The sequence below is a fragment of the Lonchura striata genome, chromosome Z, assembly GCF_050655825.1.
Source record: "Lonchura striata isolate lonStrDom1 chromosome Z, ASM5065582v1, whole genome shotgun sequence".
Lineage (NCBI taxonomy): Eukaryota > Metazoa > Chordata > Aves > Passeriformes > Estrildidae > Lonchura > Lonchura striata.
In genome coordinates, this window is record NC_140740.1 from 85,770,439 (window position 1) to 85,798,425 (window position 27,987).

The 27,987-nt window shown below is 48.4% G+C and overlaps 1 protein-coding gene across 3 annotated transcripts; it reads right to left on the reverse strand.

The window, feature by feature from the left end:
- Nucleotides 1-1,220: 1,220 nt before the first annotated feature.
- SMAD7 (SMAD family member 7) lies at nt 1,221-27,726 on the reverse strand. Of its 3 annotated transcripts, none has more exons than XM_021535540.4 (4): nt 27,100-27,724; nt 26,139-26,192; nt 21,066-21,137; nt 1,221-2,496 (listed from the first exon to the last, which is right to left on the reverse strand). In XM_021535540.4, exons 1-4 carry the CDS (start codon nt 27,608-27,610, stop codon nt 1,958-1,960), a joined length of 1,176 nt encoding a protein of 391 aa, XP_021391215.1. In that variant the 5' UTR covers nt 27,611-27,724; the 3' UTR covers nt 1,221-1,957. The 3 variants fall into 3 exon arrangements, with proteins under 3 accessions (XP_021391215.1, XP_021391214.1, XP_085423315.1); XM_021535539.4 differs by having other exon boundaries at nt 21,066-21,140; XM_085567189.1 differs by lacking the exon at nt 21,066-21,137 and having other exon boundaries at nt 27,100-27,726.
- Nucleotides 27,727-27,987: the final 261 nt, after the last annotated feature.

Genomic DNA, 27,987 nt, shown 5'->3' on the forward strand with positions numbered 1-27,987 from the left:
AGCAGGGAATGCCTAAAGGCAGGGTGAGGGGGGCAAAAGGAGCAGCCACCTTTATTTCCACAGGCATGGGAGATGTGAAGGGTAGGATATAGCCAAGGAAAACCCAAGGACTGTCTTCCTTCTGGTATTTCCCTCCTCAGCTGCTGGCACAGGCTGCCTGTGGCCCAGCAAAGAGCACAAGCTTGGCCCAGTATTTGTGAGACAGGGACAGGGTCAAACAGGAGCTGTGTCCCCAGCACTGGGGTTCTTTCAGGCTGGAATCAGGAGAAATAGGAACAGCAAAAGCAACCCAGTGGATTTTGGGCAGCCAGTCCCTTCAGCCTTGGAGGGCTGATGGGGTGCATCCAAAATGGGCAGCTGAGAGCTGTGGGCACCAAACCAGGCCAGCGAAGCCCAAGGTTCAGGATGATCCCAGCCCAGATGTTACCCACCCAGGAGAGGCCCCACTCAGGGCTGGGGTGGGTCCTGTGGGTGCTCTCACCACTGACCCCACGCACACCCACTCAGAGCAGCACCTCTCCAGTCTCCCTCATCTACACCACCAAAAAAGCCACTTGGCACAGTTTGGGATCAAGTGTACATTTTTATTTTTTAATGGAACATAGACTCCTTTAGAAAAAGAAACATTCAGCTGGATGATAACACCCATAGAAAAAACACCAATCTTGTGTTCTCTTTTTTTTTTTCTTTTAATTTGGCATTTGTTATCTGCATTTATATTAAAGCAAAGTGCATCTTTCTTACTTTTTTCTCGTTTATACACATTGCACAATACATAAATAATGATGCTTATAAAACGTCTTTATATTTACAAGTAATAATATATTTATATATAACATAAAATACATTTTTTTTCTTTAATAAATCTCAGGTTTTTTTAAGGAGTCCTTTCTTTTGTGTGGGTGTTTTTCCAAAGCACTACAATGCTAAAGTTCCAAGAAGAATGCTCTCTTGTTCAATTAAACCTTTATATTTAGAAAAATAGCTTATGTTAAGGTCTAAACATGCTCATTGAGCTAAGAACAGTGTAAAAGTATCATACTCGTGTATGAATTCAAGAAGAAATGAAAGCACAACTGCATTTCCAGATAAGATGGTACCTGGATAACCTGATCTAAGCAGGTTACGACACACCGACTGTTGTGAACACTTTTTCTCTTGTTTTTTCCCACTTGTTTTTCTTTAGTTTTCATTAATTTTTTTTTTTTTTTTTTTTTAGGTTTAGAATTCTGTCACTTCGCATCTCAGCTCAAACGATCAAACACGGGCCATGCCCGGAGTCCCTCCACTGTTGTTTTCTCCCTCTTACATCAATCCACGATCATAAAAAACATAGAAAAAGCAGTGGAACAACAAACACAGTGACAAGACATGAACCCAGCAACAAGAGAAACACAAAAGGTCGGTAAAAGACCTGTCTGGGAAGGTTTTGCACCATCCTTCGGCGGCAACGCGGGGTTCAGCACTGCTGGGGAAGGGGTCTCGGTGTCACCGTCACTGGGAAGGTGGTGCGTACAAAAATACAGTCATCTCCTTGTGTTGTCCAAGGGAAGGAGCTGTAACATAGAGCTAGTGGCTTTCAAATCCATCGATCCCCATTGAATAATCCTTTTTGAGAGGCGTGAAGTAATTATCTCATGTGATCTATCCCCACTGCACCCTTCTCTCGCCCTTCTGAGAGTTATTGGTCATTCACACTTTTAAAAAATACATATATTTATCAAAATACCCCAAAGGCAAAAACAACAAAAAAAACCCACAAACAAACAAACAACAACAACAACAAAAAATATCTTTCATAAGCTATTTCTCAAAACGAAGAAGGGTGAACAAAACAAAACAAAACAAAAAAAAAAAAAAACCAAAAAAAAAAAAAAGTCTGCATGAAAAGCAAGCACTCAGAAGGAAGTAATAGCAGCAAAGTAGTATAGAAGTCATGAGTTCACTCTGTCTTGAGTCATCGGTTGTTGAAAATGACCTCCAACCAGCAGGGGCAACTGCTGATGAACTGTCTCGTGTAGCACTGGCCCCAGCCTTTCACAAAGCTGATCTGCACGGTAAATCCTGTCCATGGCTGCTGCGTGAACTCGTGGTCGTTGGGTCTCTGCAAGGTGTACGCCTTCTCGTAGTCAAAAGCCTTGATGGAAAACCCTGGAAACACTTTGTGGACCAGCAACGTCCTGGAGTCGGGGTTGTCCAGTGTGGCCGACTTGATGAAGATGGGGTAACTGCTGCGGTTGTACACCCACACGCCGTCCACTTCCTTGGTGAGCTGGATGCCGTAGCCGATCTTGCTGCGCACCTTCTGCACCAGCTGGCTTTTGTTGTCTGAGTTGAGCTGTCCGAGGCAGAAACCATTCCCCTGAGGTAGATCATAGAAGATATCCAGGGAGGGCTCTTGGACAGAGTACAGCCGACCCACACGTGTCTTCTCTTCCCAGTATGCCACCACACACCAGTGTGACCTATCCCCTGGCTCCTGAAGAACTTGAGAATCTGCAGAACAACATGGGGGGAAAAAAAGGAGAGATTTAGCAACAGGAGAATCAATACAAACCAAAACCGACACAGAACCGGCAGAACCTTGCCTGCCCTCATCTACACAATCCTCTCCACGAATACATCAATGCCCACAGGGCATCCACTATTTAAAAAAAAAAATATTTCCAGGTTTGGGGCACTCCTGTGTCGTTTCAGTGCCTAGTTTTGGTTAGATTTACAGGTCCTGAATGACGTAGTCAGTGACAATGGCACAGCCACCCTCATCCAAACCAACTCCAGGACCGCCTCCAGTGCCAACAGGAGAGGTTTGGTTGCTTGTGCAACCAAACACCTGAACCCCCTGATTTGCACCTCCTGAATGATGGACTTAGTTCCATAAATGACAATGTAATGTGCACAGAAAAAAAATTTAAAAATTAGATGCTGCTAGGAAAATGATATTGAAAGTCAGCCCATGGAACTAGAGGGGACGAGAACTTGACTGCCCTGGTGTGTGGGGCTTTTCCCTGCCTGCAGGGCCTGGGTGATGGACAGTATGAGATGCCACCCTAACCTATGGAGAACACCAAAAGACAGAGGGAACCAAAAAAATCTCACAAAGGTTAACAAAAAACAGCGTAAAAACTTGCAAAAAAAAAAGTAGGAATTCATTCGTGCGGCCCTTCTCTCAACTCCCTTTCCCATAATTACCCCATGCAGCATAGCAATGATGTAGGAGGAAAAAGCAAGGCAGAAGGAGGGGTAAAAATGTGAGAAAGCCCCTTTTCCTGATGGAGGATCCCAAGCAGCTTGGCACTGGCTTGGCGGGTAATTCCTTCCAGCCTCAGTAGGCATGTTAAGACCTGGGAACTATTCATCTCTATAATAGTATTTAAAAAAAAAATCAAGTTGGGAATGCAAGTTAGTGAGCACTACCAAAATAATCCCCTGAACTATGAGAGAAACTACTGGAGCTTGGATGGTGGGTGACCCAGCAACCAAAAACTCTTCCTGCAACCCCCCCCAACCCCTCCCTCCCCAGGGCAACATGCTGGCTGCCTGCTCTCTCTGTTTTTTGCTATTGATAAACCCGTTTTCCCCAGTTTTTTTTCCCATCTCATTCAAGCCTTGCGCTGTGCTTTTAAGAGAGGAGAGAAAAGAAAAAAAAAAAAAAAAAAAAGCCCAGCCACACACTTTTAATTTCCTCATTTCTATGCCAGCGAGGAAAATATTTCTCCAGTTGCTGGAGGCAGCTACTAAAAATGGGCCTGACTGTGGATGTCTCAAAATAGGGACCCTGATTCCCAGGTTCAACCAGGGATGGGGGTTCTGGTCATGCTGGGGTACTCCCTGGGACAGCATCTGTCAAGGTGCACCCCAGTTTGTCCTCCCACTCCCTTTTTTGGTGCCTCACAAGACTCTGCTGTGGGGAACTTTATGTCCTGCTGAAACCTGGGGCTGAGGAGGGGCAGGAGGGACAGTTTGGTTACTTCCTCCCCACTAGCACAGATGGGGTGCCATCCATGCAAAAGTGCATCCAGAGGGGCAAGAAACACCCCCAGGATGGAGTTTCTACCACCTGCCTGGGAGAGAGGAGAATCTGGGAGGGTTACTTGTGGATCCAGGGGAAAGATGCTCCTCAATCCAAAGGGGATCTCTGTTGACAACCCACAACCTCCCTCCTCACTGTCATCCTGCCAGTGATGTTCAGAGCCTTTTTGGTTTTGTTTTACAGCAGCTGGGGGAATTTTGGAGCCATTGGACCCCTGCTGAAATTCCTACAGGTTTTTATTGATTTGAACATAAAACCATCCCTTTCAGGAGGTGGCAAGGGGGAAAAAAAGGACTTTTTCACCTGGCATTTGTGCTTGCATTAGTGAAGACCATGCAACAACTAGTTCACTGCTGCTTACAGAGAGCTATTCAATTGCTAGAGCATTTAGGGAAAAGAAAAAAAAACCAAAAACCTACCAATAATTAAAATTTAAAAAAAAAAGAAAAAATAGAAAACTGCCTTGGTGATGAATCAACGGACCTTTATGGAGGGCTGGAAGTTCATGAATGAATCCCACTAGGTTTCTGAATGACATGGGGTGACCAGACCTCAAGGACGAATCTTAGGTAATCTGGGATGTTTGAGTGTTTTTTAAGGAGCTGATGCCAGCACACAGTATAAATATGCCAGAGCCTCTTCCGTTTGCGGGCTTCAGCTGTTGACTGCATGTCTAGTCAAAAATCCATGAGAATATAAGGGCTCAGCTCGGATAAACAGGCTCAGGCCTCCCTGCCAGCCACCACCAAAGCTGCTTTTTGCAGTTGTTGGGACCCCAGAGGAGCCCCCTGGCTCCCACCCACCTCCCTGGTTCTGGCATCCACCAGGAAAAGGGGAGGGAAAAGCCAGTGGCATCACTCCGACAGCAAAGGAGATGGCAGGAGAGAAGGAAAAAGTGACTCAAGAGATGCTTCCTACAGTGACAGACTTTTTTTTTTCGCCAAAAGGCTTTTTTTGGTGGCAATAATCATGGATCTGGGCAAATGAAGCAAACAGAAGTATTATGCCCAAAAACACCCTGCTGGGTTCACCCTGTGTAACCTGGGGTCGTGGCAGGCACCCACCACCCAACTCCCATCTCTGCCTGCTGCAAACTCACACAAAAACCCAGATCCCAGGAAAACCCATAGCTGCCACATCCTCCTCAACACATCCTCGTGTGCGACAGCCCATAGACGGCTGCAAACCCTTTGGGATCCCTGTTTTGAGTTAAAAGCATGGTTTTTACGAGCTCCTCGGTGCAAACACATCCCTTTCTAAACGCCTGGAAAACTCCCAGCAAACTGGGAACGTTCCCATGTCCCAGCAAACAATGATAATGTTTAATGCTATAAACATCTGCGCTATTATTTCAGTATTAAGGATCCCTCCATTTGCTGCTATCACTGGGTTATTAGGATTTTCTATGGTTTCCATTACAGCCTGCCTTGAGGCTCCAGCAGGCTCCCCTCAGCGTGTTGTGCAAGCTCATAGTGAAAAAATAATAGTATAGGAACAACTGAAAATAAAGTGAGTTTGCCCTCAGGAATTTAGAGAATTAGTTGTATTGATCACTCATAGTCAGGTCCACAGAGAACAGCCATTCACATTAGCTCCTCACAGAGGGAAGAAATCAAGGCAATATCCCAAAGCCCCTGGAGTAACCTCTTCTGTAATTTTGGTGTAGATGGTTCGTCACCAGTGACGCCCCAGCACAGCCAAATTACACCATATCCCATTCCCACTGGAAAACTCTTTACTTTTTTCCATGTTTTTTTACACCTTCCTGGATTTTTCTCAGGGGCTGCCCCAGTTTTGCCAGTGCATCCATTGTCCATAAAAGCATCATCCCAGCTAAAGCTCAACTCACCAATCAGCACAGGAGGCTATGAGGGTCCCCTGCACTTGCCTTGACCTGCAAAACCATAAAGTCCCACCTGAACTTTCTCAATAACAGCCCACAGTCAGGATTTCTCCACACTGGGGGTGCACACGCTGTCTGTGGGCTCGGAGCATGGTCCTGCTCCTGCTGAAAATGCTTCATCCATACGGAAATCCAACAGGATGGGATACCGAATCAATAACTCCATAAAAATCTCACAGCTGCAGAAACAGCAGTGGGTATGGGACACTCACACCACATAAACACCCAAATTCTTCAAGTCCCACACTTGGTTCTTCCAAGCTATGGCAGAAGGACTCACACCTCCCCTCGCATGGAAGTGACAGGAAATTTCTGGTGTGGTTCTTCTCTGTGTCACATGGTGAGTTTTAATTTGATGAAAGCATGTCATCCATACTTTTTTCTTCCAAGCTCCAGCAGTTTTATTAGGAGTTTGGGAGGAAAAAGTTCTCTATTTTTAATTCACAGAGAACCAAAGCATTTTAGAAAAATTGAATTAAAAATAATAATAATAAATTAAAACAACACAGCTCCTGTACTGGGGTTGTTTTAGATCCCTGCTGTCCTTCTGATCTCAGCCTTGTCCCAGTGCCAGGTTCATGAATGTAAAGGGGAGCTAGGCTGGGGATCTTTGAGTTTTGTTCTGTTTTTTTTAGCTAAAGTTTTTCCTGTAGTCAACCAACCTTGAAAGAAAAGAGCAAGTTTAGCACACAGTGAGCTATCTGACCACCAGGATTGCTCCCAGCTGACCATATCAAGGGCTGTCAAAATTATCACCAGTATCTGTGACAACCCAAAGATGAAAATAGGAATAAAATGGCCTTACTGATAAGGATTTTAAATGGCTGTAATAGGATCTTTTGTCAATGACATCAAGTTTAGAGGCAAATTAAACTGTCCAAATGTAGAAGTATTCAGAACTCTGTATGTACACTTTTTGTAATATATATACATATACATTTATTTTTCCAAAAAGCATTTTTGGTCTGGAGCATGTTCTCATGCTCTTCCTAAAGTTTTCACCATCTCACCCCCTCCTCTCCCTCATTCTTGGGTCTGGATTTCCCATCAGCCCTGGCACAATGTTCACCATGGTAGCATTAACACTGATCTGCTAACAAAAGTCTCACTTTCAAAAAGGGTTTGGTTGGAAGGGACCTTAAAGACCCTTTTGTTCCACCCCCTGCCATGGGCAGGGACAACTTCCACCAGACCTGGTTGCACCAAGACCCGTCCAGTCTGGCCTTGGACACTTCCAGGGATCCAGGGGCAGCCACAGCTGCTCTGGGCACCCTGTGCCAGGGCCTGCCCACCCTCCCAGCCAGCAATTCCTAATTCCCAATCTCCCATCTGTGCCTGCCCTCTGGCAGTGGGAGCCATTCCCTGTGTGCTGTCCCTGCCTGCCTTGTCTCCAGTCCCTGTGCAGCTCTCCTGGAGCCCCTTGAGGCCCTGGCAGGGGCTCTGAGCTCTCCCTGGAGCTTCTCTTGTGCAGGGGAACAGCCCCAGCTCTGCCAGGCTGGCTCCAGAGCAGAGGGGCTCCAGCCTGGCAGCAGCTCCATGGCCTCCTCTGGGCTGGCTCCAGCACCTCCACGTCCTTGTGCTGCTGGGAATCTCAAAGACCTGGAGAGAACCCTGCCTGGCTTTCCAGGAGACAGCTTTCAGCTGGGAAAGAAGTGCCATGGGCACTGCCAAGGAGCAGATGAGCACACACAGTCCTTGCTCCTTTATCCACCAGCGCACATGGAGGGTATTTGTGCTTAAAAAAAAATTGTCTGGACTGGTGTCAGCACAACGTGTCTGGCTGGGGCCAGGGCTGAGACCAAGCTCAGCACGTCTCGCGCCCGATAATCTCTCCTGGCTGACCTTAAGTGGCATTTGTGTGTCCGGGACAGTGCCATGACCCTCATCTTCTCCTACTCTTGGAGGTGCAAGAGATGGAGACACAAAACCTAGAGGTTTTAATGGGGTTTAAAATGCTCTTCTGGAGGGTCCTCAGGACTTCTCCAGCTGCAGTTTTGTCCCCCCGGTTACTGGCAGGTGCTAATTTTGTAGGATCTCAGAAAAAACAACCCTGTGACCCCTTACTTGAGAAGAGAAAGGCATTACATCAAGGTGAGGAGAACACAGAGCATAGTGTGCTCATCAAAAAAAAGAAAAATGGGCACCCAAAAGGGTAATCCCTCTTCCTTTCTGGTCTCTCAAGTGACTTACAGGGTGGAAGAATGAACAAAAAAAACCAAAAAACAAACAAACCAAATAAAAAAAAAATAATAAAAAAAAAAAGAACAAAACAAAGAAAATTTCTAAAAGCCAGATTTCCAGGTACATTCAGCAAAAGCAAAGCAAAAAAAAAATGTCCAAATTAAAGGATAAATCCACATTAAAGGATCTATCCTGCTGCAGAAAAGGGGCTTTGTGCCTTTAACAAAGTTTGTGGGCAGCATGGAAACTCCACCCATAGCAGTGTTTGCCCCAAACCTTTTGTACCTCCCAGCACACATGGGCTAGACAGCTTCACCTCCATCAGGAGCCCCTGCTTTTGATGGCTGGGACGGTTTCTGAAAGCCTAATTTCAAGCATGTTCCTGTGCTAAGCTTGCAGAAGAAATAAAGCCTCACCTTCTGCAGGGATGGCACCACCTGGGGGGCCTGGGGGGTCCCTCCACCTCCCCAGCAGAAGAGCCCCAAGAGCTGAGACAGTCCATCACATCAACACCTACTTAGGGAGCCTTTAATCTGCGGATTATTGACATGATAGACCATAACATCTCTTCAGGAACCATTACAGCCCATCGTGTCAGTAGGTACTTACGCAGTCCTTAATCCGTGGATTGACAGGCTAGACCATAAATTTGTGTCTATGTCTAATTAGATGGCTGTTATTGCTCAGCATATACGGTAGTCATGCTGGCTAAAGAGCCTTAAGATTACTTTTTTAATTTATTAGCAAGTTGTCCAATCAATCACTCAAATGGCTCCTTGTTCCTTGCAAAATCAGTCAACCTTGCACGAAAATAAATGTTAAGTTTCACCACAAGATTTCAATTTGCTGATGTTTACTAAGATTGAGCCTGATGAGGTCAAGCAGGATGAAATATGGCAGAAGCCATCAGGGGAAGGAGTCTCATATTTCCCCATTTTCCTTGGGCTTTGGTTCAGGTTTGTATTAATGGTGACCTGAAGGTTTGGGAGGGCTTTGCTCAGTCCCCAGGTAACCCAACCCAAAATTCCCATCACCTTCCACACGGCTGAGAACCCCCTTGTGAAATTAGGGCAAAAATGAGGTCAGGTGAGACGGTGGGTAGAGATGTTTCACCCCTGAGGACATCCCCTCTGGTTCCCACCCCTGCTCAGTGGTGCCCTGAGTCAGCCTTCCCCCAGCCTGGGACTCAGCGCTGACCTTTTCTGAGGGTTAATTCAGCAAAAACATAAAAGTGAGAAGGAAAGAAGGAAAGAAGGAAAGAAGGAAAGAAGGAAAGAAGGAAAGAAGGAAAGAAGGAAAGAAGGAAAGAAGGAAAGAAGGAAAGAAGGAAAGAAGGAAAGAAGGAAAGAAGGAAAGAAAAAGAGAAGGAAAGAAAAAGAGAAGGAAAGACGGAAGGAAGGAAATAAAGAAAGAAAGAGAGAAGCCCTGCAAGCATCTTGCTGCAGACCTTCAGAGGCTCAAGAGCAAACACCACTATGGCAGATGCCAAGTCTGAACCAGGAGTAATGTCCAAAAATATTTTAAAAATACATTAAAAAATATGGGGTGATGCATGCCCCCTGCATTTACAGGACGGCAGAGAAAGAACCCAAGTGAAACTGCCGAGTTCATGGAGTCCACCAAACCAGAAATTTGATTCATAAACATCCTATTAGTCACTGCTACTGTCTAATTACAGTGATTAATCAATTACCACGGCTAAAAATGACTCTAGAAGAGAAGAACCCTTTTCTTGTGACCATTCTCCTTAAAAGCCAAGCAAGGCTGGAGCTACAAGGTGGTGGGGTGGGGGGGGAAAATATGCAGGCACACACCAAAAATGCCTGTCTGCCTGTCTCCAGTGGTTAGAGGAGCCAGCTGACTCCAGTTTCCTCCATACCAGGCTTCAGGCCTCATCAGCCATGCAAATTATAGAGTACCGTGCTGTCTGAAGGCCGAATTTCGACTCAGCTCAGAGAAAAGCCTTAGAGGAAGGGTGGGGATGAAGAAGCCAGCCAAATCCATTCATAATATTTACAGTAAATGGGCCTCTTTGCTGTTGTTTAGTATACAGTCAGCCTAATTATTTTTGAAGTTTTAATTTAAAGAACCTTCTTTATCTGCCTCTCCTTCTGCACCCCTCAAAGGTGTGGGAAAACTTTTCCCTTGTTTCAAAAAAGCAGTAGGACGGGAATCCCTTCCCCAAGCTCCAACTCGACAGTTGGGTGGGACAAAGGGATGCTGCAAGAGGTGAGACCCTTCCAGAGCAGCCCTGCCTACAAAATCCACGGGGTTTTTAACACTCCCAGGCCATCCAAAGAGTCACAAGGGCATGCAGATCCATGTGGAAACCTCCCAGAAATCCTATTTTTGCTGCATGTGCTGTGGGGGCTTGCTGGCTCAGGAGGTGGTGCAGGTGCTCCACTGCCCTGTGCACTCTCCAACCTTCTCCCCTTCCTTGAGGCAACCCAAAATAATCTCACTTTTGTAACAAATCAGCCAAGATTGTCTGGAAAACACAGCCCAGCACTCATGAGATGCTGCCCTGGGAGCTCCAGGTGAGTCAGGGCTGGTACCAGCCCCAGCTCCCAGAGAGGAGCAGCCACCTCCATGCTTCAGCCTTGGCTACCAGGACACACCTCTTCCCCACCCAAACCCAACCCAGATCCCAACCAGAAACCTTCTGAGAAAGAGAAACCAGCACACAAAGGGCTCCTGACTTACTGCGATGCAAATCAGACCCGAGGATGAGCTTGCCAAGAATCTCTGGCTGTGCTGGAGGCTCCTGTGGCAGCTTCCTGCCCATCACCCTTCTGGGATAAATCACACCACAGATGCTGAAGCCACCAGAGGCCAAAGGGCCGTGCTAGCCATGGGGTAACAGCCCCCCTCAATGCAGTCACCCAGCTGGGGTTTAGAGGATGACCTTAAAAAGCTTTTGCAATGAAAAATAAAGCTTCACTGTTGCAAGGCAGAAAAGGTCATCCAGCACCCAGGGATACAGCCCCCAGGAAAGCCACAGCTCTCCACTGACAACAGGTAGCCATGTGGGTTACACATTAAATACCTTGTTAAAACCTTAATAAAAACTGAAGTAGAGCAGTTCAGGATTTCCAAATGGATACCTAATACACAGATGTGTGTTAGGATTTTTTCCCCCCCAACAACTACATTACACACACACACACACACACACACAACGCAGCATCACTGCTGTTCTTATTCCAATACTGAAGAAAAAAAAATTACCCTCTCCCTCAGCACACTGACCCAGAATTCTCCCCTAAAGACTGAAAACAGACATAAATAGATGTTTCTCCCCACACCAAAAAAAAAAAAAAAAAAAAAGCCCACTTCTCCTAGCAACTTTTCCCAGAGCAGCATCTCCCTCGCAGGGATGTAAACCCATGGAAAAAGCAGAGTAGGAACAAAAGTCCTTTTCACGTTCATCGTGCCCCGCTCCGTAACAATTATGAAAACTGTTTAGCTGGGCTGGCATTTGGAGCATTTACTGCATTCCTGCCAATAAATTCCAGTCCCGGATCCGATGGAAAAGGCTCTTTCCCTCCCCTTTCCCCTCCCTCCCTTGCCTTCATTCCTCCTGGCTTTCTTTACAACCTAATACCCTGTCGACGCGGGGCCAGGGCCTACTTAGGGGGAAAAAAAAACACCCAGCGCCAGACTGGAGACAGCAGGCAGACTGAAAAAGTTAATCATTACTTCTGTCTGCCTTCATAATCTAATCACGCCTATTCCTAAGAGCAGGCGGCGGAGCACGCCGAACATGGAATATATACATCCCAGGGTCACCGCCCAGCGATGGACGGACGGACACACGGACAGCACCAGCCCCAGCCCGGGCAGGGGGCAATCAAGGGATGGACAGACAGGATGGATGGCGTTGGGAAGGAGTTCACAAGCCTGGCCATGCACACACACCCCTCCCCTCGCCTCTCACTTTGCTCTGGATTAATAACGCACAGCAATTATAGAGAATATTATATTCATTAAGTAATTAACCCTCCCGGCGCTCCGGCGGAGCTGGCACCCCCTTCTTGCAGACAGAGGCCAGCAGAGGTTTGCCCTGGGCTATAAAACGGGGCTGGTTGTCAGCTCACAGGTTAAAAAAAAGCCCCAAAACTCCTCGTGGCTCATCTCACCCCACTTCTGGTGGCAGCAGCAGAGCCATGTCCCACCATGTCACCCATGACTAGGGTGGCATCACATCACCAACACCCAGCAGCATCATCCCATGGGGACAATGCTCAGGGGATTTGGGGTGTCACCAACACCCAGCAGCATCCTCCCGTGGGGAAAAAACTCTGGGGATTCGGGGTGTCACCAACACCCAGCAGCATCCTCACGTGGGAACTGGGCATCATCAGGATGCAGCAGCATCCTCTCATGGGGCTGAAACCCAAGGGATTTGGGCATCACTAAAACCCAGGAGCATCCTCACATGGGGATAAAGCCCAGGGAATCTGGGGCTTGGCAAGCACCACACCAGCTTCTCCAGAACATAACTGCAGTGCAACACTCAGGTGAGCCAAGGCTTCATGCTCTTGACACCCAGGATACATTTTCCACACTTGGCTGTGACAAAGAACAGTAAAACTACAGGTCTCTGCTTATGATTTATGGGTTTGTTCCTTATCATGAGCTAAAAAGCCTCAGACTGGCTTCCAAAGAAAATGAATTCATCAGTTCAAATGCAGTGATGTAACTTCAGGCTCCCAGCTCCTTTTCCAAATAAAACTCCTGTTACTTGATTCCTGCTTGAAGAATGATTTTATGGAGTTATTGACTCCATCCGCTCTGCCTGGGAAGGTGCTGCCAGAGCCCAGCCACGAGGTCACTGACACCCTCATCCCATGGCTTAATTTCTTGACTATTTTGCCATTTTCCCTGGTTTTCTACTCAAAACCTCACCTTGCACACCGATGTGCAAACAGACGCTCAGCTCTGGTATTATTCTGCATTACCCACCACAGTGGGGGCTTCTCAGCAGTGACACCTGGTAATTTTTATCAGCCATAAATTTGATCCATAGCCTTCATCACCAAAAATCACTGGATCCACAGCCAGCCTCACCACTTGCAAAAGTGACAGATGTCTGATTTTCCACCACCTTCCTAACAGCTGAGTTTGTCTACCACAAAGTCACCTCTTATTGGTGAAGTTTTGGTTTATGTGAACAAAATATCTTTAACTTGTGTAAGTATTATATAGAATTCCATACAAATATGGAACATATTTAATATATATATATTTATATATATAAACTTAATATTTATATATTTAATATACAATGAATAAATTGAATATATTCAACCTATCTATCTATAGAATATATACATCATATGCTGATTATATCTTACATAGTTATATATATATAATATTGAATAAATTATCTCCATACATATTCAACCTATACATAGATTGAATAGATTTGGCTCAATATTTAACCATCTACAGTCTCACTTATTACATACATCTGCAAGATACATATTTGCAGCTAGAGTTAAGAGCCCGAGCAGTACTGAATTATTCCTTTAATGGCAAAATTTGCCTTTCCAAATGGTCAAAGTCAGGGGAGCCAGGACTTCACCCCAAAGCTGGCTCAGCCAAACCCCAGCATCCCAACAGGGGTCCCACTTGATGGCTGAGGGAGGAGGAGGAAGGACCACGGAGCCAGGCACAGGTCACCACACATGGGGAGCATCACCAAGAGCATCACCAGGGCCTCCTGCCACCAGCCCACGGTGCTCCAGCACTGCCAGCACAGCCCAACCAGAGAGGCTGAAGCCAGGAGGTTTTTTTATGTAGTGAGGTTAAAAGGGTAGAGAAGGGCTGAGCCAGCTCTTACAGGGTGGTGTTTTTTTTTTTTTTCCCTTGCAAGTTAAAACCAAGATAATGACACTGGGTGGGGACCAATTTGAAGGGCTGAGCAGCCAAACCAAAATTAGTCTCCCGGCCAAGAGCTTCCTAGGCCTCACAGTTTGGGGAAGGAAGCTGAGAAAAAGCATGAAAATAAAATAAAAAAAATTCCTCGGGAAGCTGGACCGTCGCGCTCAAGCAAAGGTGACCCTGCTAGTCAAATATTTTTCAACATAATAAAAATAAAATCAAGTACTGGAGCAGCCTCCCTTGGAAAAGCAGGGCCTATGAGACAGTGTTTTTTCCTCCTTTTTGCTCTTTTTCTTTCTTTTCCCTCCCCTGGCACTTTCTTCCCTTTCACTAATAACTATGTTTTCTTGCTTTTTTTTTTTCTTGGCTCTTTCCTCATAAAAGACTGATGTAATTTCCTGTCTTGTCCCAATGTTTCCTGTTAATTAACAGGGTGAAAGTTATCATCATGCATTTAAATGGCAACCCAAAAGAAGGGAGGGAAAAAAAAAAACCAAAAAAAACAGAGGAAAAATAACAAAGAAAAGAAAAAAGAAATGAGAGAGTTTGCTGTCTGTTAGCAAGAACCACATCACATCCCCAGCAGCACAAAATACCCTGGAAAAAGCTCTCTGGAACTGGTGACTTGAGTCTGTGGGCAAAGACCCCCCGAAGGGTGGCAGCAGGTCCGTGCACAGGGGATCCAAGCCCCCACCCTCCCCTGGATGGAGATGGAAAATCCCTGCAATGCTTGCCCAGAAAAGCTCTTTTCTTGCATTAAGAAGGAAAATAAAAGAAGAAGGGAAACAAGGCAGATGGAAAACAGGAAGAAGAAAACAAGTAGAAGAAGAAAACAAGTAAAAGAAGAAAAAGAAGAAAAAAGAAAGAAAACAGAAAAAGGAGAAGAAGAAAGAGAAAATAAAGGAGGAGAAGAGGGAGAAGAAGAAGAAGGAGAAAAATAAGGAGAAGAAGAAGGAGGAAAAAGAGGGAAAACAGGAAAAGAAAATGGAAGGAAAAAGGCAAAAAAAAAAAAAGAGAGAAATAAAATAAAGTAAAATAACTTGCAGAGAAAGAGGTACACAGCAACACCCAAGATGCTGCATTTATTAAAAGAAGTTGAGGAATAGAGGAAGAGAAAAAAAAAAAAAAGAAAACCCAGGGGCTAATCCAAAGACAGCAGGCGGAAATCCTGTGAGCCGCCAAGCTCCTTCCTTTGCCCGCCCTCAGCCCCGTGCAGGATCAGGCTCCTCCGTGCCCTCTGTTCCTCAACAGCAGCCGTGACGCAGCCGGTACCCCGGCGGCACCACGGCCACGCCGCAGCCCCGGCACGCCGACGGCGGGCGAAAACAAAGCGATTTAGGCAAAAAGCGAGGGTGGTTAGAACAGAGACTGTGCCTCAGCGGTTAATAATATCCCAGCACTGAAAATAAACTGGGAAGGAAGCTCCTTTGTGACAGTAGGCAGGCGGCCAGGCTGCGGCGTGGGTCATTCACGCCGGCGGGGGACGGCAGAGGGGTTGGCACCCACCCACCACCCAGCCCGTCACCCTGCTGGAGCACAGCGAGGGCTGGGGACAGGGTCCTTGCACACAGTTTCCTCCTGGACACCCTAAAACGTGCTGCACCCCGTTGTAAGCCAGCAGGGAGGTTTAGGGTGTTGGCCACCGTGGCTGGAAACAGGCATCCCCCCGTGCCCATGGCAGGGAAATGCGTGTGGCTAATGTTACTGGTTCCTTTAGTGTAAGTGATACCCACTGGCAGGCAGCGGGCATGGAAACGATGCAGCCACATCCCTGCCAGCCCGGGGCTGCTCCTCTACGAGTGTTTTTGTCCCATCGAGCTTTAAATGTCCCCAGTGATCAAGTTGCCGGCGCTCATCGGGACAGCCACTGTGAGCGGAGCGCGGTTTGAACCAACACTCAACTTCCAAAATTCACCTTCCTAGCCTCATTCTTCCCTAAAACGTGCCATGTTGTGGGATTAAAACGCAGGTGACCCCATCATGGTCCCCCATCACTGTTTCCACCACCGTCCCCACTATGATGGACTTGCTGATTCTGGGGTCTTCTGCATTTTGTCATCAGCTGTTCCAAAGGCAATCTTTGGCTGGGAAAATCTACTGGCGTCTGGAAAAACGGGTTCAATGAAGCTGTACAGGTATGGATTGAAACCATCTAATGGGGGCAGCACCTCTGCTATCATTTCTTCTATAAAACACATTGTACAAGAGTATCTAGGAAAGGCTCAAGAGGCTCTAGAGCACTTAAAAGAAATTATTAAACGAATTCTATTTGCTTTGGAAGGATTTTAATCGGCGAAACGCCCGGAGCTGGGAGGAGGATCCCAGGGGGTCCCCACAGGGTGAGAACCCCCTTAAAAAAAAAAAAAAAAGACCTCACGAGGCTTGAAGGAACTGGAGCGGGTGGCCAAGCCAAGAGCCCGGGGTCAGTGCCAAGCACCAGCTCCCTCCTCCCAGTCGGCCACGGTCAGATGATGTGCGAGGCGAGCCGGGAGGCTCCTAGTCTGGCAGGCAGCCTGCTCTGCTCCAGAGGCTCCAGTGCTGTCATCCTGGCATTAACCCCTGATAACCTTGTCCTTTCCAGGACGGGACTGTGGTTTTTAGGTAAGCAAGGAGCAAGGGGGTCATGTCTCCCAGTGTGGCTGGGAAGGAAAGGGTGCAACGCCCTGCGATGCTCAAAGCAAATTGAAAAATATTAAAACGACGTAAGCTCAAAAATAAACCAAAAATAAGTGACTTAAAGAAAAAAAAATTCCCAAGCAATTGTTTATCCCTGGGACAAATATACAATCCTAGTTCCACAGGAAGATGTCTCAATTTCAGATTATAATAGGATGCCAATTTGTAAATAAAGGCATTTCACAGGAGGTTATAAACTCCGTAGGGGAGGGAGGTGGAAGTAGGGGGAACGGGAAAACACAGGCAGGGCTCTGGCGGAGAAACAGCACAGGATCCTGTTTACATGGGCAAGGGGAGAGCGACGGGAAGCCTCTTTGGGGGGCAAATATCTCCGGATTTGGACAAGGTGCTTCTTCCCCGTTGAGCAGATACCAGCAGGGATCAGAGGCATAGTGAAACATTCCCGGCCTGTCCGCAATTTTGGAATGAAATGTCAATCATCCAAGAGGTCCCTTAAACCAGACAAGGTCCCACAGCACAGGGAGTCAGAGTAGGGAATGATGCCAATGCTCTTCCAGCCTGGGTAAGTCTTTTCCCTGCGTTTTTGGTGTGGAGCTGGGAGGGAGAAACTGAGTCTGTGCCTGCTACAGAAGAGCCTTGTTGGTTTCCCAGACTCAAGGCTTGCAGAACTTCACCCAGCACACACCAAGCACCATCACTTAACATCCACTGGCTCTTGGAAACCCTGAGGTGCTTCCAGAGTTTGGGCAAATCAGCAGAATTGGGCCAAAATCCAGATAACCTCTCAGGTTTGGTATTTTAGGAACAACCTCAGTGTGGATGTGGCGAGGACACAAGCCAGCTCAACTTGCTCTCCCTCTCTGAGGACAAGCTCTGGACTTCTTGAGAGCTCTGCTTTGCCAGCAGATCCAGCACTGTTCACCCGTCCTGCTGGAGGGCCACCTCCTTACCCACCCTGGGCACCACAACCTTCCACCAGCCGAGAGCCACCAGCCCCACGCCACACATGCGTCAGGACACAGATGTCCAGGGCTGATGGATCACATTCCATGAAGACCCAGCACCAACACCACCAGCTCACTTCTACCCTTGGAGCAGGTCTTCTCCATGGGTCATACAGGAATTTGCTTCCCACCAATCTGATGCCATCAAACCATGCGCCAGACACCTTCAGGCACTCCAAGCGTGGCTTTGCTTGTTTGAAAGAAGTCACAACCAAACACATCTGTTGAGAACAAGTCAGCTCAAAACACAGGAAAACCACCCTCTGTCTCCTACTTACGAGAATTATTTTTATCCCCAATGGGATATTTTTGCTCTTTAACCACGCTGAGGACAGAAAGGATCTGGCTAGTAATACCTGAGCACAGCCATGTCAGTGGGAGCAACCGTGAGCAAGGAGTCCTGACCTACCCACAGGCTGACCACCGATAAAAATAAAGATGATATAAGAAAATAAATAAAGCCAAGAATACAGAAGCGAGAGCCAGTGCCTCAGGGGAAGCGAGGGGTACATCAGCCAGAGAAGGGGATGGCTGGGGAAGAGAGCAGAGGTGGGATGAGAAGGGGACACCAGCATGGTGTGAAGGACTACCCAGGATTGCATTCCTGGGTCATGAAGGAGAACAGAAAGAAGAAGGATGGAGGGAGGGAAAGAGCAGCTCAGAGCGGTTATCACAAGGGGGAAACACTCCCCTTACGTCCCCCCAGCCACACATCTCCAGAGCCTCTGGTATCCATCAGCACAACTGCCTGCAGCCCCAGCAAAGACAGACCCCAGCAGTGGCTGATCTGAGACTTCTCATCAAAGTCTCCTCACAAAGAGCTGCAAGAACACTTGCTTTGAGCCCCTTCAATGCTCCCCTTGCCACCATCCTCTCTTCATGCATTTCCCTGCCGGAGCGACCATGAACCCCAGGGTGGCCTCATTCCCAAATTTTTATTGCTGAGAGTGATCTTCCTTGACAAATCCTGCTCTGTAAGACATCAGAGCAGGTCTACTGATCCTGCTGCTACACCAGCATCCACCACACATCACTAATGACCAAAGGCTGCAGTGCTGCAGGATCCCAACATCAACAACAACCACCTGTGATGTACTTTTTCCTCACACTCCCACTCCAGTTTCCAAATTAGCAAAATAACTACTTTCTTTTTTCCCCTTTTCTTAAGCCATCCTTTCACCAAGGAGCTGCAAATCCAACTCTGTACAGGTCTGGAGGGGAGGAGGGATGCTGGATTCTCCAGCCAGCATCACCCATCCCTATCTGCCCAAACACAGATAAGACCAAGCCAAAGCGCTGGCCATGTACCCTGCCAATAACTCATTAAAGCCCTCTTCAAACACACTCTTCTGCTAACTAAAATATGCAGGAGGGGGTAGGAAAAAAAAAAGAGGAGAAAGTGAGCTTTGGAGGATTGCTCCAAAGTGCGTTTATTTTCCTTTCTTGACTGGGTCTCTCCAGTTGGGAATTTTCAGCACTGCACTTCTGCGCGCGGAAGGGAGATGCCAGTAAATCAGAGCAAATTCAAAACAAATGCTCTTTCATGTGGAGGCATTCGGCTTTGTTTCAGGGCTTGGGTAGCTAACCATATCCCTTCAAGAGTCAACTCTCCTATCAGCTCCTCATTAAACTAAATGGCTACAATTACATTTGGGGAGGAAAAAAGAGTGGTTAATGATCGTAAAAAGGTTCTGTTTCCAGGCTTGGGGAGGGGGGGAACCTTTGATAAGGGAGACAAAAAAAAAAAATCAAATCCAATGAAATAATAGCAATAGAATAAAGTAAGTTTAAAATGTACTTTCACGTGGAAATGTGCTTTCATTTGGGGAAGAAGCTCAATTAAGGAGCTAGGGGGTCCCCTTCCCGCAGCCTTTTGGGAGGCACCAGGAACGAGCCATGTTATTTCCTGCAGCCTAAGCCCCCACCTCCTGCCTTCCCTTCGGGAGCAGAGCTGCCAGACGAGATGTTATCAATAGGCTGAACCTTACAGAAAGCCCCCTTTTAAAAGCGAGTACTTCCTCTGCTTATTTCATGTGGTATCCTGTGGAACTGAACTCTCTCCTCCCCTCTGCAACGGGTGTATTTCAGGAGGAAAAAGGAAAAAAAAAAAAGATCTAACAACATCCTTATTGTGTTGTTTTGCTTCTTGTCTTTTTTCTTTCTACAGTCCCCCTTTTTTTTTTAATTCCCTGAAGCTATAGGCTCCAATGGCAAAAAAATTTTAAAAAATGCAAATCCTTCTGCCTTTAGAAAAAAAAAAGCCCCAAACAGCAACAAGTTTTCCTGTTCCCTCTCCCTCTTCGTTTGATTAATTCTCATTAGGGCCTTTGAACAAACAATATGCTCCCCTCTCAAATAACAGACAGGGTATATATTACACCCAAAGAAAAACAAACAAGGCTCACTTAAAGACATCACATCCACACCAAACGCAATTCCTGGAGAGAGGCAGGGGCAGATGCACGCGCGCGTGCAGCCGCCGCCGACCTAATTCCGAATTCCAGTTTCAGGGTGATGAATAAATCATAAATCAAGGAGACATCCCCACAAAGGCAAGCACCTTCAAACATCAGCCACTACCTGCAGGTACATGGTTTCAGACACTTTAATCCTGGTAGAGACACTGAGGTGGCTGGTCTGGGGTGGAAGATGAGGTGCTGGCGACATCACACCTTGGAAATGGGGTTGGGAGTTGGACTAGATGACCTTCAAAGGTCCTCTCCAACCCAATCCACTCTTTGTCTCTACACAAACTCCAAGAGGAGTGGAGAAAGTCCCTTACAAGCCTCCATCCTGTAACAGCAACTGGAGGCTGAAGGAGATGGCAAATAGGAAAACAGTGGAAATCACTGGATCTATCAGGAAGGAGTAAAAGCATCACCAGCTCTCCCTACAGCATCCTCTACAAAAACACAGGCCACCTTTCCTCCCCAGGCACCAGGGATGCTGGTGACCTTACCGTGAGCAAAACCTGACCAGGGCTCAGAGCAGGGCTCATCCCAGAGACAAAAGGCCCTCACCACTGAGTCAAGGATATGACACCAAATCCTTCTTTAAGGTACAACTGCACCTGCGCCCATAATCCACACACCTGAATGAATGGTCAACATTGCTTAGCCTTCCCCCGCCTCAGTCCTTTTGCCTCTTCCTGCCTTTGCCCAAAAACGAATGGAGCAAAAGGCTGGAATCCAAAGGAAGTACAGACACATTCAGGGATGGAGAACTTTGTCTGGGATTTCAACACATCCTCTGCACAACAGGTACATGGCTGCTACTGAAATTAAACCCAACTCCCGCTCTGATCACGCCCTTCTCAGTGATCTGCATTCCCAAAACTCCCCCAGCATCACTTCGCCTTTTGTCAACACCCTCAGCCAACACGATCCACGGCCAAGATCAAGGGCAGCAGGAGATGTCTTACCTGAGAGCCCCCCAGGGGCTAGACAATTAGTTCCCCCTGTTTCAGTGGAGGAAGGCACAGAGTCTGGACAATCTGCTGGAGCAGAGGAAGGAAAAAAAAAAACAAAAGTCAGTATATAGGTGGTTCTTTGCCAGCTCCCAGCATCGCCCCAAGCAGAACACACATTCCAAAGGGCTTAGCAGGAAGCGATTACTAATTGTCCGTGCAGAGACGGTAGTTCATCAAGAAGCATCCACCCTAACTCGTTGTCTCAGTCAAGGCTGCGCTTCATCACCAGCCAGTGCTGATTATAGACTGGCAAAAATTACAGGCTGGCTGCCACCTCTCTGGACAAGTCACCGGCTAAGGAGATCAAGGTTGTCGCCGTTCTGATGCAAGCGAGCTTCCAAAAATGCTTAAATCGTGGCTTTATGCACCCAATTTAGTCAAAACCTGTAAGTCACCAAAATGGGAACAGAAAGGGAAACATCTCATTGCCGCCCTTCTGCAGTGAACAGGTTGATTTTGTGGTGCCCTGCTCAAGTTTCGTCACCACCAGCAGCTGGCAGACCTTATTGCCACCTCCTGGGCAAGGGGACCCAGGCCTCTGTGCACCACCAAAGGGCAGGGTAAGACTGGCTTCTCCTTTAGAGGTTTCTCCTGATGCATGCAGGTGCTGGAGATCAAGATTTGAACCTCTCTATCCCAAGCCTGCTCTTCTAGGTGACAACAGTCAGAAGCCAACACCAATCTCCTGGTCCTACAGAACAACTCCAACTTTTGGTCACTACCATGTGGGACCACAAGCTGAAGAAAAAGCATGAGAAGACCTGTGAAGTTCATGTAGACTTCTGGTCCTGAGAGACTTTGTGTTTCACCAGATTTGGGCTCTCTATGCCCTCATTTTTTCCACATCTGTATCCCAAAGCAAGGACCACCACCAGAAGAGCCAAGAGGAGTTTTCTCCCTACTGATGAAGCACTTCTGCCAGATCCCACCCCTGAAATACCAGTGAATAAGAAATTCCTGTCTGCATAACCTCATTTTATCACAGTAAAGTAAAAGCCTTAACAGGAATATACAGTTTAACAGGATATACTTAATCAAACTGAAAACAATAGGGCAGACAGGAAATAGACTTACTTGTGAAATACTGTATATGATACGCTCTCTAAATGCCTTGTCGTGCTTTCTCTGCTTTAAAGAAATAGAGTTTTTACTTTTTTTAACTCTTTCTAGTCCAGACAGGCGATTTCCCCGCCATTCCCCTGTGATCACTTCAACTGCCTGAGCTACAGATTCTTTCTGAACACAGGCTGGGCCACTCTGCCCTGCCCTGGGCTCCCTGTGCCTGCAGCTACAGCACCCTGAGGAGTTCCCTGCAGATAAGGGCCATAATTGTCTTGCTGCAGAGATCATACATGACCAGGTTCTCTGTTACCACATCAGGCAGAACAGATTCCTATCCAGACTTCAAATACATAACCCTAGCAATGGGGCAATGTGCTATCACACTTCTTCCTCAGTTCCCTTCCCATGTCCCATCACCCAGAAGACAATTCCCCTCACCCATGAATCACCCCAGAATTCCCTTTCCAAAACTCAGGGCTGCTGCAGCTCAACTCTAGACCAACCAGAGAGTCAGGCGTGGGATGAGCCCAAGGGCAGAACCCTCTCGGGGTCCATGCCCTGTGCGTGGCTGGATTCATTGATGCCCTCGTCCTACCACCCACAGAGCTGCCCGGGGGGCTCTCATTAGTCAGGGGCACTGGGGCTCGTTTTACCTTCAGCAAGGTAAAGGTGGAGGATCAGACATCTGTCCAAGCCTGGCACACATCAGTCTCCTCCCAACACTGCCTTCCCACAGCACAAAACCATTGCGGAGACACACAATTATTCCTTGTGGCCACCAGCCCAACCTTGCAAGGTGTCAAATAGCTCCTGGGAGCTGCCAAACCTCCAGCTCCCCTGAAAGCTGACACCACAGGAGGGCATTCGGCCCCACAGCGACATCTCGGCGAGCTTCCTGCACTCTCATACACTAGCAGCACCAAGTCCAGTCACTCCAGAGCACAACGGAGCCACTTGTCCCACTTAAAGCTCAGTCAAAATTCTGCCCAAATTATTTGAGGGTGCTACTATCCGCTTCACATTCAGCACAGCTGGAAGCTCCAGCAGGGATATTAGGAATGCTGAGCACCCACACACCTCCATCATCCATCCCTGCCAACATCCTGTGTGAGGAAGAGGGAAAGTTCTCTCCTTGGTGAAAGTCCTCCCCATCCCTGGAGGTGTCCAAGACCAGGCTGGAGGTGGCTTGCAGCAACCTGGTGTAGTGGAAGGTGTCCCTGTCCAAGGCAGGGGGTTGGAGCGAGATGAGTTTTAAGGTCATTCCAACCCAAACCTTTCTGGGATTCTATGAATGAGCAAGCCAGGCTGACCCACAGCCTTCCCTCAGGTAACTCAGCCATCAAGGGCACATCTTTCTGTTCTATGACAAGTACACAGTTACCAGCTCTATCCTACCAACACAGCCTGATGTGGCATTTCATTGCCTGCAGCGGATTCCCAGCTCTTTGTCCAACCCTGCTTTCCTACACCCTGTACTGCAGCCTGCCTCAGCCTCTATCACCTCCAGAAAAACTGATTTAATCCCCATTGGTCAAGGTTTTAAACAAAAAGAGAAGAGAGATTTAGACAAGATTGAAGAGAGAAATGGTTAATGAAGGCAGTGGTGAGGCACTGGCACAGGTTGCCCAGAGAAATGGTAGATCACCCACCCCAGACACATTCAAGGTCAGGCTGGATGGAACTCAGAGCAAACTGGTCTAGTTGTTCCTGCTCATTGCAGGAGGGATGGACTAAATGGTCTTTAGGGTTCCTTCCAACACAATCCTTTTTTTGATTCTGTGATCTGGCAACCTCTGCCAGAGCCCACACCAGTCCAGGGTTATTATCTGCCTGTCTCTCCATATGAAGCACTTACAAGACATAGTGCTAAGCACTTAACTTTTACTACCACTATCATGCTTAATGGAAAAACAGAAGTTTCCTGCTGGATGCACATTCCCAGCTCCACTGGCAGAGCCTAAACACAGGGACTGCTCCCACCCAAGGCCCCAGCTGAGAAGGCGGCTGATGGGCACCAGCCAGGTAAAAAAATCTTCACACCTTCCCACAGTCCTCAACATGCAGCTGGGGAACAGCCACAGGAGATGGCACCGAGGCTGGGATGGGAAACCCTCAGTCCCCCAGCAGAGGAAATGCTGAGAAACCCTGAGCTTGCAAAACCCACCTGCCACCACAGACTTCCAGGCTCCGCTGGTGCCTGTCACAGCCCCATTAGTCAGAGCTCAGCTGCCAAGAGGATTTTTCTTTCAAAAGGGAAAAAAAGGAGGACTTTTTGGTGAGTAACCCAGTCGTTTCTGTGTTTCCGATGGGCAGCGTTAATCACTTCCTATTGGCCGATAGGAATAACTTTTCCTTTCGAAATGGCACATTCATGTTCTGCGGCTTTTCTGTTTACACACATTTTGCTACCTTATGTCAACACTTGCTAATGAATAAATATATCATTCGGCTAACTGAAAATGAGATCCTGGCAGAGGCAGATTGGATGTTTAAATCCTGCAAATAGATTTTATCCTAACATCTTTATAGGAAAGCAAAACCAAGCTTTAACCCTTGTCTCCTCCAGCTCCAAACCCCCTTTGCATCCCATGCCAGGATCATCAATGAGTGCAGAGAAAAGCCATAAAGGCAAAAAAAATAGGAACTTTTGGGGGAGAACTGCAGGGATGCAGCCACAGTTATGCAAAACCCACAAAAAGAACCCAGCAGACCCTCAGAGTCTATTGCAGAACAACACTTCTGCATCCCAGCACATGCTGTGGATGCTGAACCTACTTCCGATGTCCCTCTTGCATTCACCAGCCCTTATCTCCTGGTTTTTTCACAAGTCAAGATAGTTCATGCTTTGCAACCCAATTGTTTGTTAAACAGCTTTCTTTATTTTCACAAGGCAAAAAAAGACTCCTTAGTGTTCCCAAAGAGTTTGCTGAGGGGGAAAACAACAGTCCAGCCTCTGGGGAGCAGTTGGCAGGATGAGACCCCACCACCACACCAGAGCAGCCTCAAGGCTGGGGTTTCTTTTAGCCCTGAGACCCTGCAGAGAGGTGATTTCACAGGCACTGTTCTTTTGGCCAAAAAACCCCAACCAAACACTCTGATGCTTTTCTTCAGAAATATCTGTGTATCTACCCTTGCCACCCTGCAGTGCCGTGCCTCCCCTGTCTGCCACGACCGCGGGACGCGACCGCAGAGACCACCGTGCTCCAGCCCACTCCAGAGCCACTAATCCTCAGGAAGCCAGGAGCTGCTCCTCCCGAGCTCCCCACGTTTCCGACTCTCCCCACCTCTCCTCCTTCTCCCAGCCTCATTTATCTCACACCCAGCGAGCTCGCTGCCAACCAAGAGTTTATGCAGACAACCGCAAAAGAGCTGGTGCCAGCCTCAAATGGGCTTCTCCCCTGGCACCCTGACATTCAATTACAAGCGACAGGCATGCACAGCAGTGCTAAGAAATTTAAATTTTAAAAAGGTTAAAAAAACAACATTTCAAACTCTTTTCCCGTTTTTTTTTTTTTTTCCAAGATGATGTAGTATTAGGCTTCTATAAAACTTAGAGAGATTTTTAACCAACCAGTCCATCTGTCAAGGTTCACTGGGATTCCCAGGCATCAGGGAGATGCTGTGCTGGATCCCAGCCTAAATCCCTAAAAATTCACCCAGGGGTGAAGAAGCACTGCCATTTCCAACTGGAGCCTATGGTTTTCCTGGCTGATTCAAGCAGCACAGGCCTGCACTGTGCTGCAATCCCTTCTGAAGTTTACTGCCATAGTTTTAAACCCCTACTTTGTGCACAAGGTGGCTTAGACAAATTATATGCTAATTGTTATAGGGGTAGCAGGAGGCACGGCACACAAGCAACCCAAAAGCAAAATGCATGACAAAGGCAGGAGGCTGTTTCCCCGATAAAGGAACTATTTTGCCATTTTTTATCTCTTACACTTGCATTGAAAAAAATCCACTTACCAGTTGGTTTGAGAAAATCCATTGGATATCTGGAGTAGGGTGGAGGGGGAGACTCTGGAATTAGAGAAGTACAGAGAAAATAAAGGCAGAGCCATGAGAAAGAAAAAAAAAAAAAGAAAAAAGATAGGAACTTATGATAACAGTGGCATTCTTTTAGCAAAACTGTTTGTCTTAGCTCTGGGGGTTGGAGGCAGGGCAGCGAGGCGGTGATTGCCTTGATATTTAGCTGTCAGATAAACAAAAGGGGCCGTCTGGCGCCAGTCTCCCTGCTATCTGCCGCTCGGGCTGTCTGATCGGGGCCTCCTTGGCTCGGCGGAGCCGCGGCAGCGCCGGGGCCGCCCGGCCCTTAATCCCCCGGCACCGCGCGGGGACGGCGGGGAGGCAGCGCCGGGGCCCCCGGGAGGGGAGGGGGTCCCGGAGGTGGGGGCGTCGCCCCCTCCCCTAAATACAAAATGAAATACATAAACCACGGCAACTGAAAGTTTTTGTGCGTGTTCTGGGTTTTGTTGTTTGTTGTGGGTTGATTTTGGTTTGTTGTTTGTTGGGGTTTTTTTCCCCTCCAGAAGGGGGAAAAAAAAGTTTTGTGGGCCGGGAGGTGAGTGGGGCTGGATCCACGTATTTCTGTATCCCCTCCATACATGCATCCCCTGCATGCCCTCCAACCCCTACATACCTCCAGCCCCTGGATCATCCCTAGCCCCTGCACTCCTGCATCCTCTCCATCCCCTGCACCCCAGCCTCTCCATTCCCCACATCCCTGTATCCCGTCCATCCCCTGCACACCTCCAGCCCCCGCGCCGCTGCATCTCCTCCATCTCTTGCATGCCCTCCAGCCCCTGCACCCCTGAATCCCCTACAACCTCGTGTGACCTCCATTCCCCTATATTCCTACATCCCTCCAAGCCCTACACACCTCTAACCCCTTCAGCCCCCGCATCCGCCGCCATCCCCACCGCCGTACCTAGCTCGCAGAGCCGGCTGAGGTGGTGCGGGTTGCAGCAGACGAGCTCGGAGTGAGCCTTGCCGTAGGATTCACAGCAACATAGCCGCTTCACTTCGGAGCAGTGGCGGAGGTCGGGCCAGCGGAACACCTTGCAGAGCAGCACGGGCAGCGGGTACCAGTGCTGTCCCAGCCGAGAGTCGGCCTTGGCGGGCAGCAGCAGGCAGGGGGTCCGCGCCCCGCCGCGGGACTCCACGGCGTGCAGCAGCCCCTCCAGCTGCCGCTCCTTCAGCCGCTTCAGCACGGCGTGGGTCAGCGCCTTCAGTTCCGCCTCCGCGCCCGCCGCCGCCCGCCCGCCGCGGCCCGCCTTGCCCGGGCAGCACCCGCGCCCCCCGCCCAAGTGCGCCCGGGGCTCGGCCACCGCCGCCGCCGCGCCGGGCTCGCCCGCCGCCGCCTCCTCCTCCTCCTCGCCGCCGGGCGCGCGGCTCCGCCAGAGCCGCCGGACGAGCACCGAGCGTTTGGTCCTGAACATGCGGGACGAGAGGAGGGGCCCCCGGCTACAAAACGGGCATGTCGTCCGCCGAGCATGAAGGGGCCGGCAGGCGGGATGCGGCGGCGGCGGGGGGCAGCGGCGGGGGGCAGCGGAGCCGAGGCGGGCTGTGGCATGCGCCAGTCTCCGCGCTGGGGCCGCGGGTCCCGCCGCCTCCCGCGGGGGGATGCGCCGGCCGCGCCTCCGCCCGCTGCGAGAAAATTTACAGAAAAATCGAATTGAAAAGAAAAAAAAAAAAAAAATTCAAAACTGAGAAGGAAAAAAAAAAAAAAGGAGGGGTAAAATAAAGGTTGGGGGAAGGGAAGGGAGAGAGTCGCCGCTTGCTCCGGCTTTGCCCAAAAAAGCAAGGAAAAACCAAA

Coding starts and splice junctions, on each gene's coding strand:
- SMAD7 (XM_021535539.4), bottom strand. CDS start 27,610: ATGTTCAGGACCAAACGCTCGGTGCTCGTCCGGCGGCTCTGGCGGAGC. Junction 26,193..27,099: donor CAGCCGGCTCTGCGAGCTAG/GTACGGCGGTGG, acceptor CTCTAATTCCAG/AGTCTCCCCCTCCACCCTAC. Junction 2,497..21,065: donor AGCCCCTGGGGGGCTCTCAG/GTAAGACATCTC, acceptor GTTGTTCTGCAG/ATTCTCAAGTTCTTCAGGAG.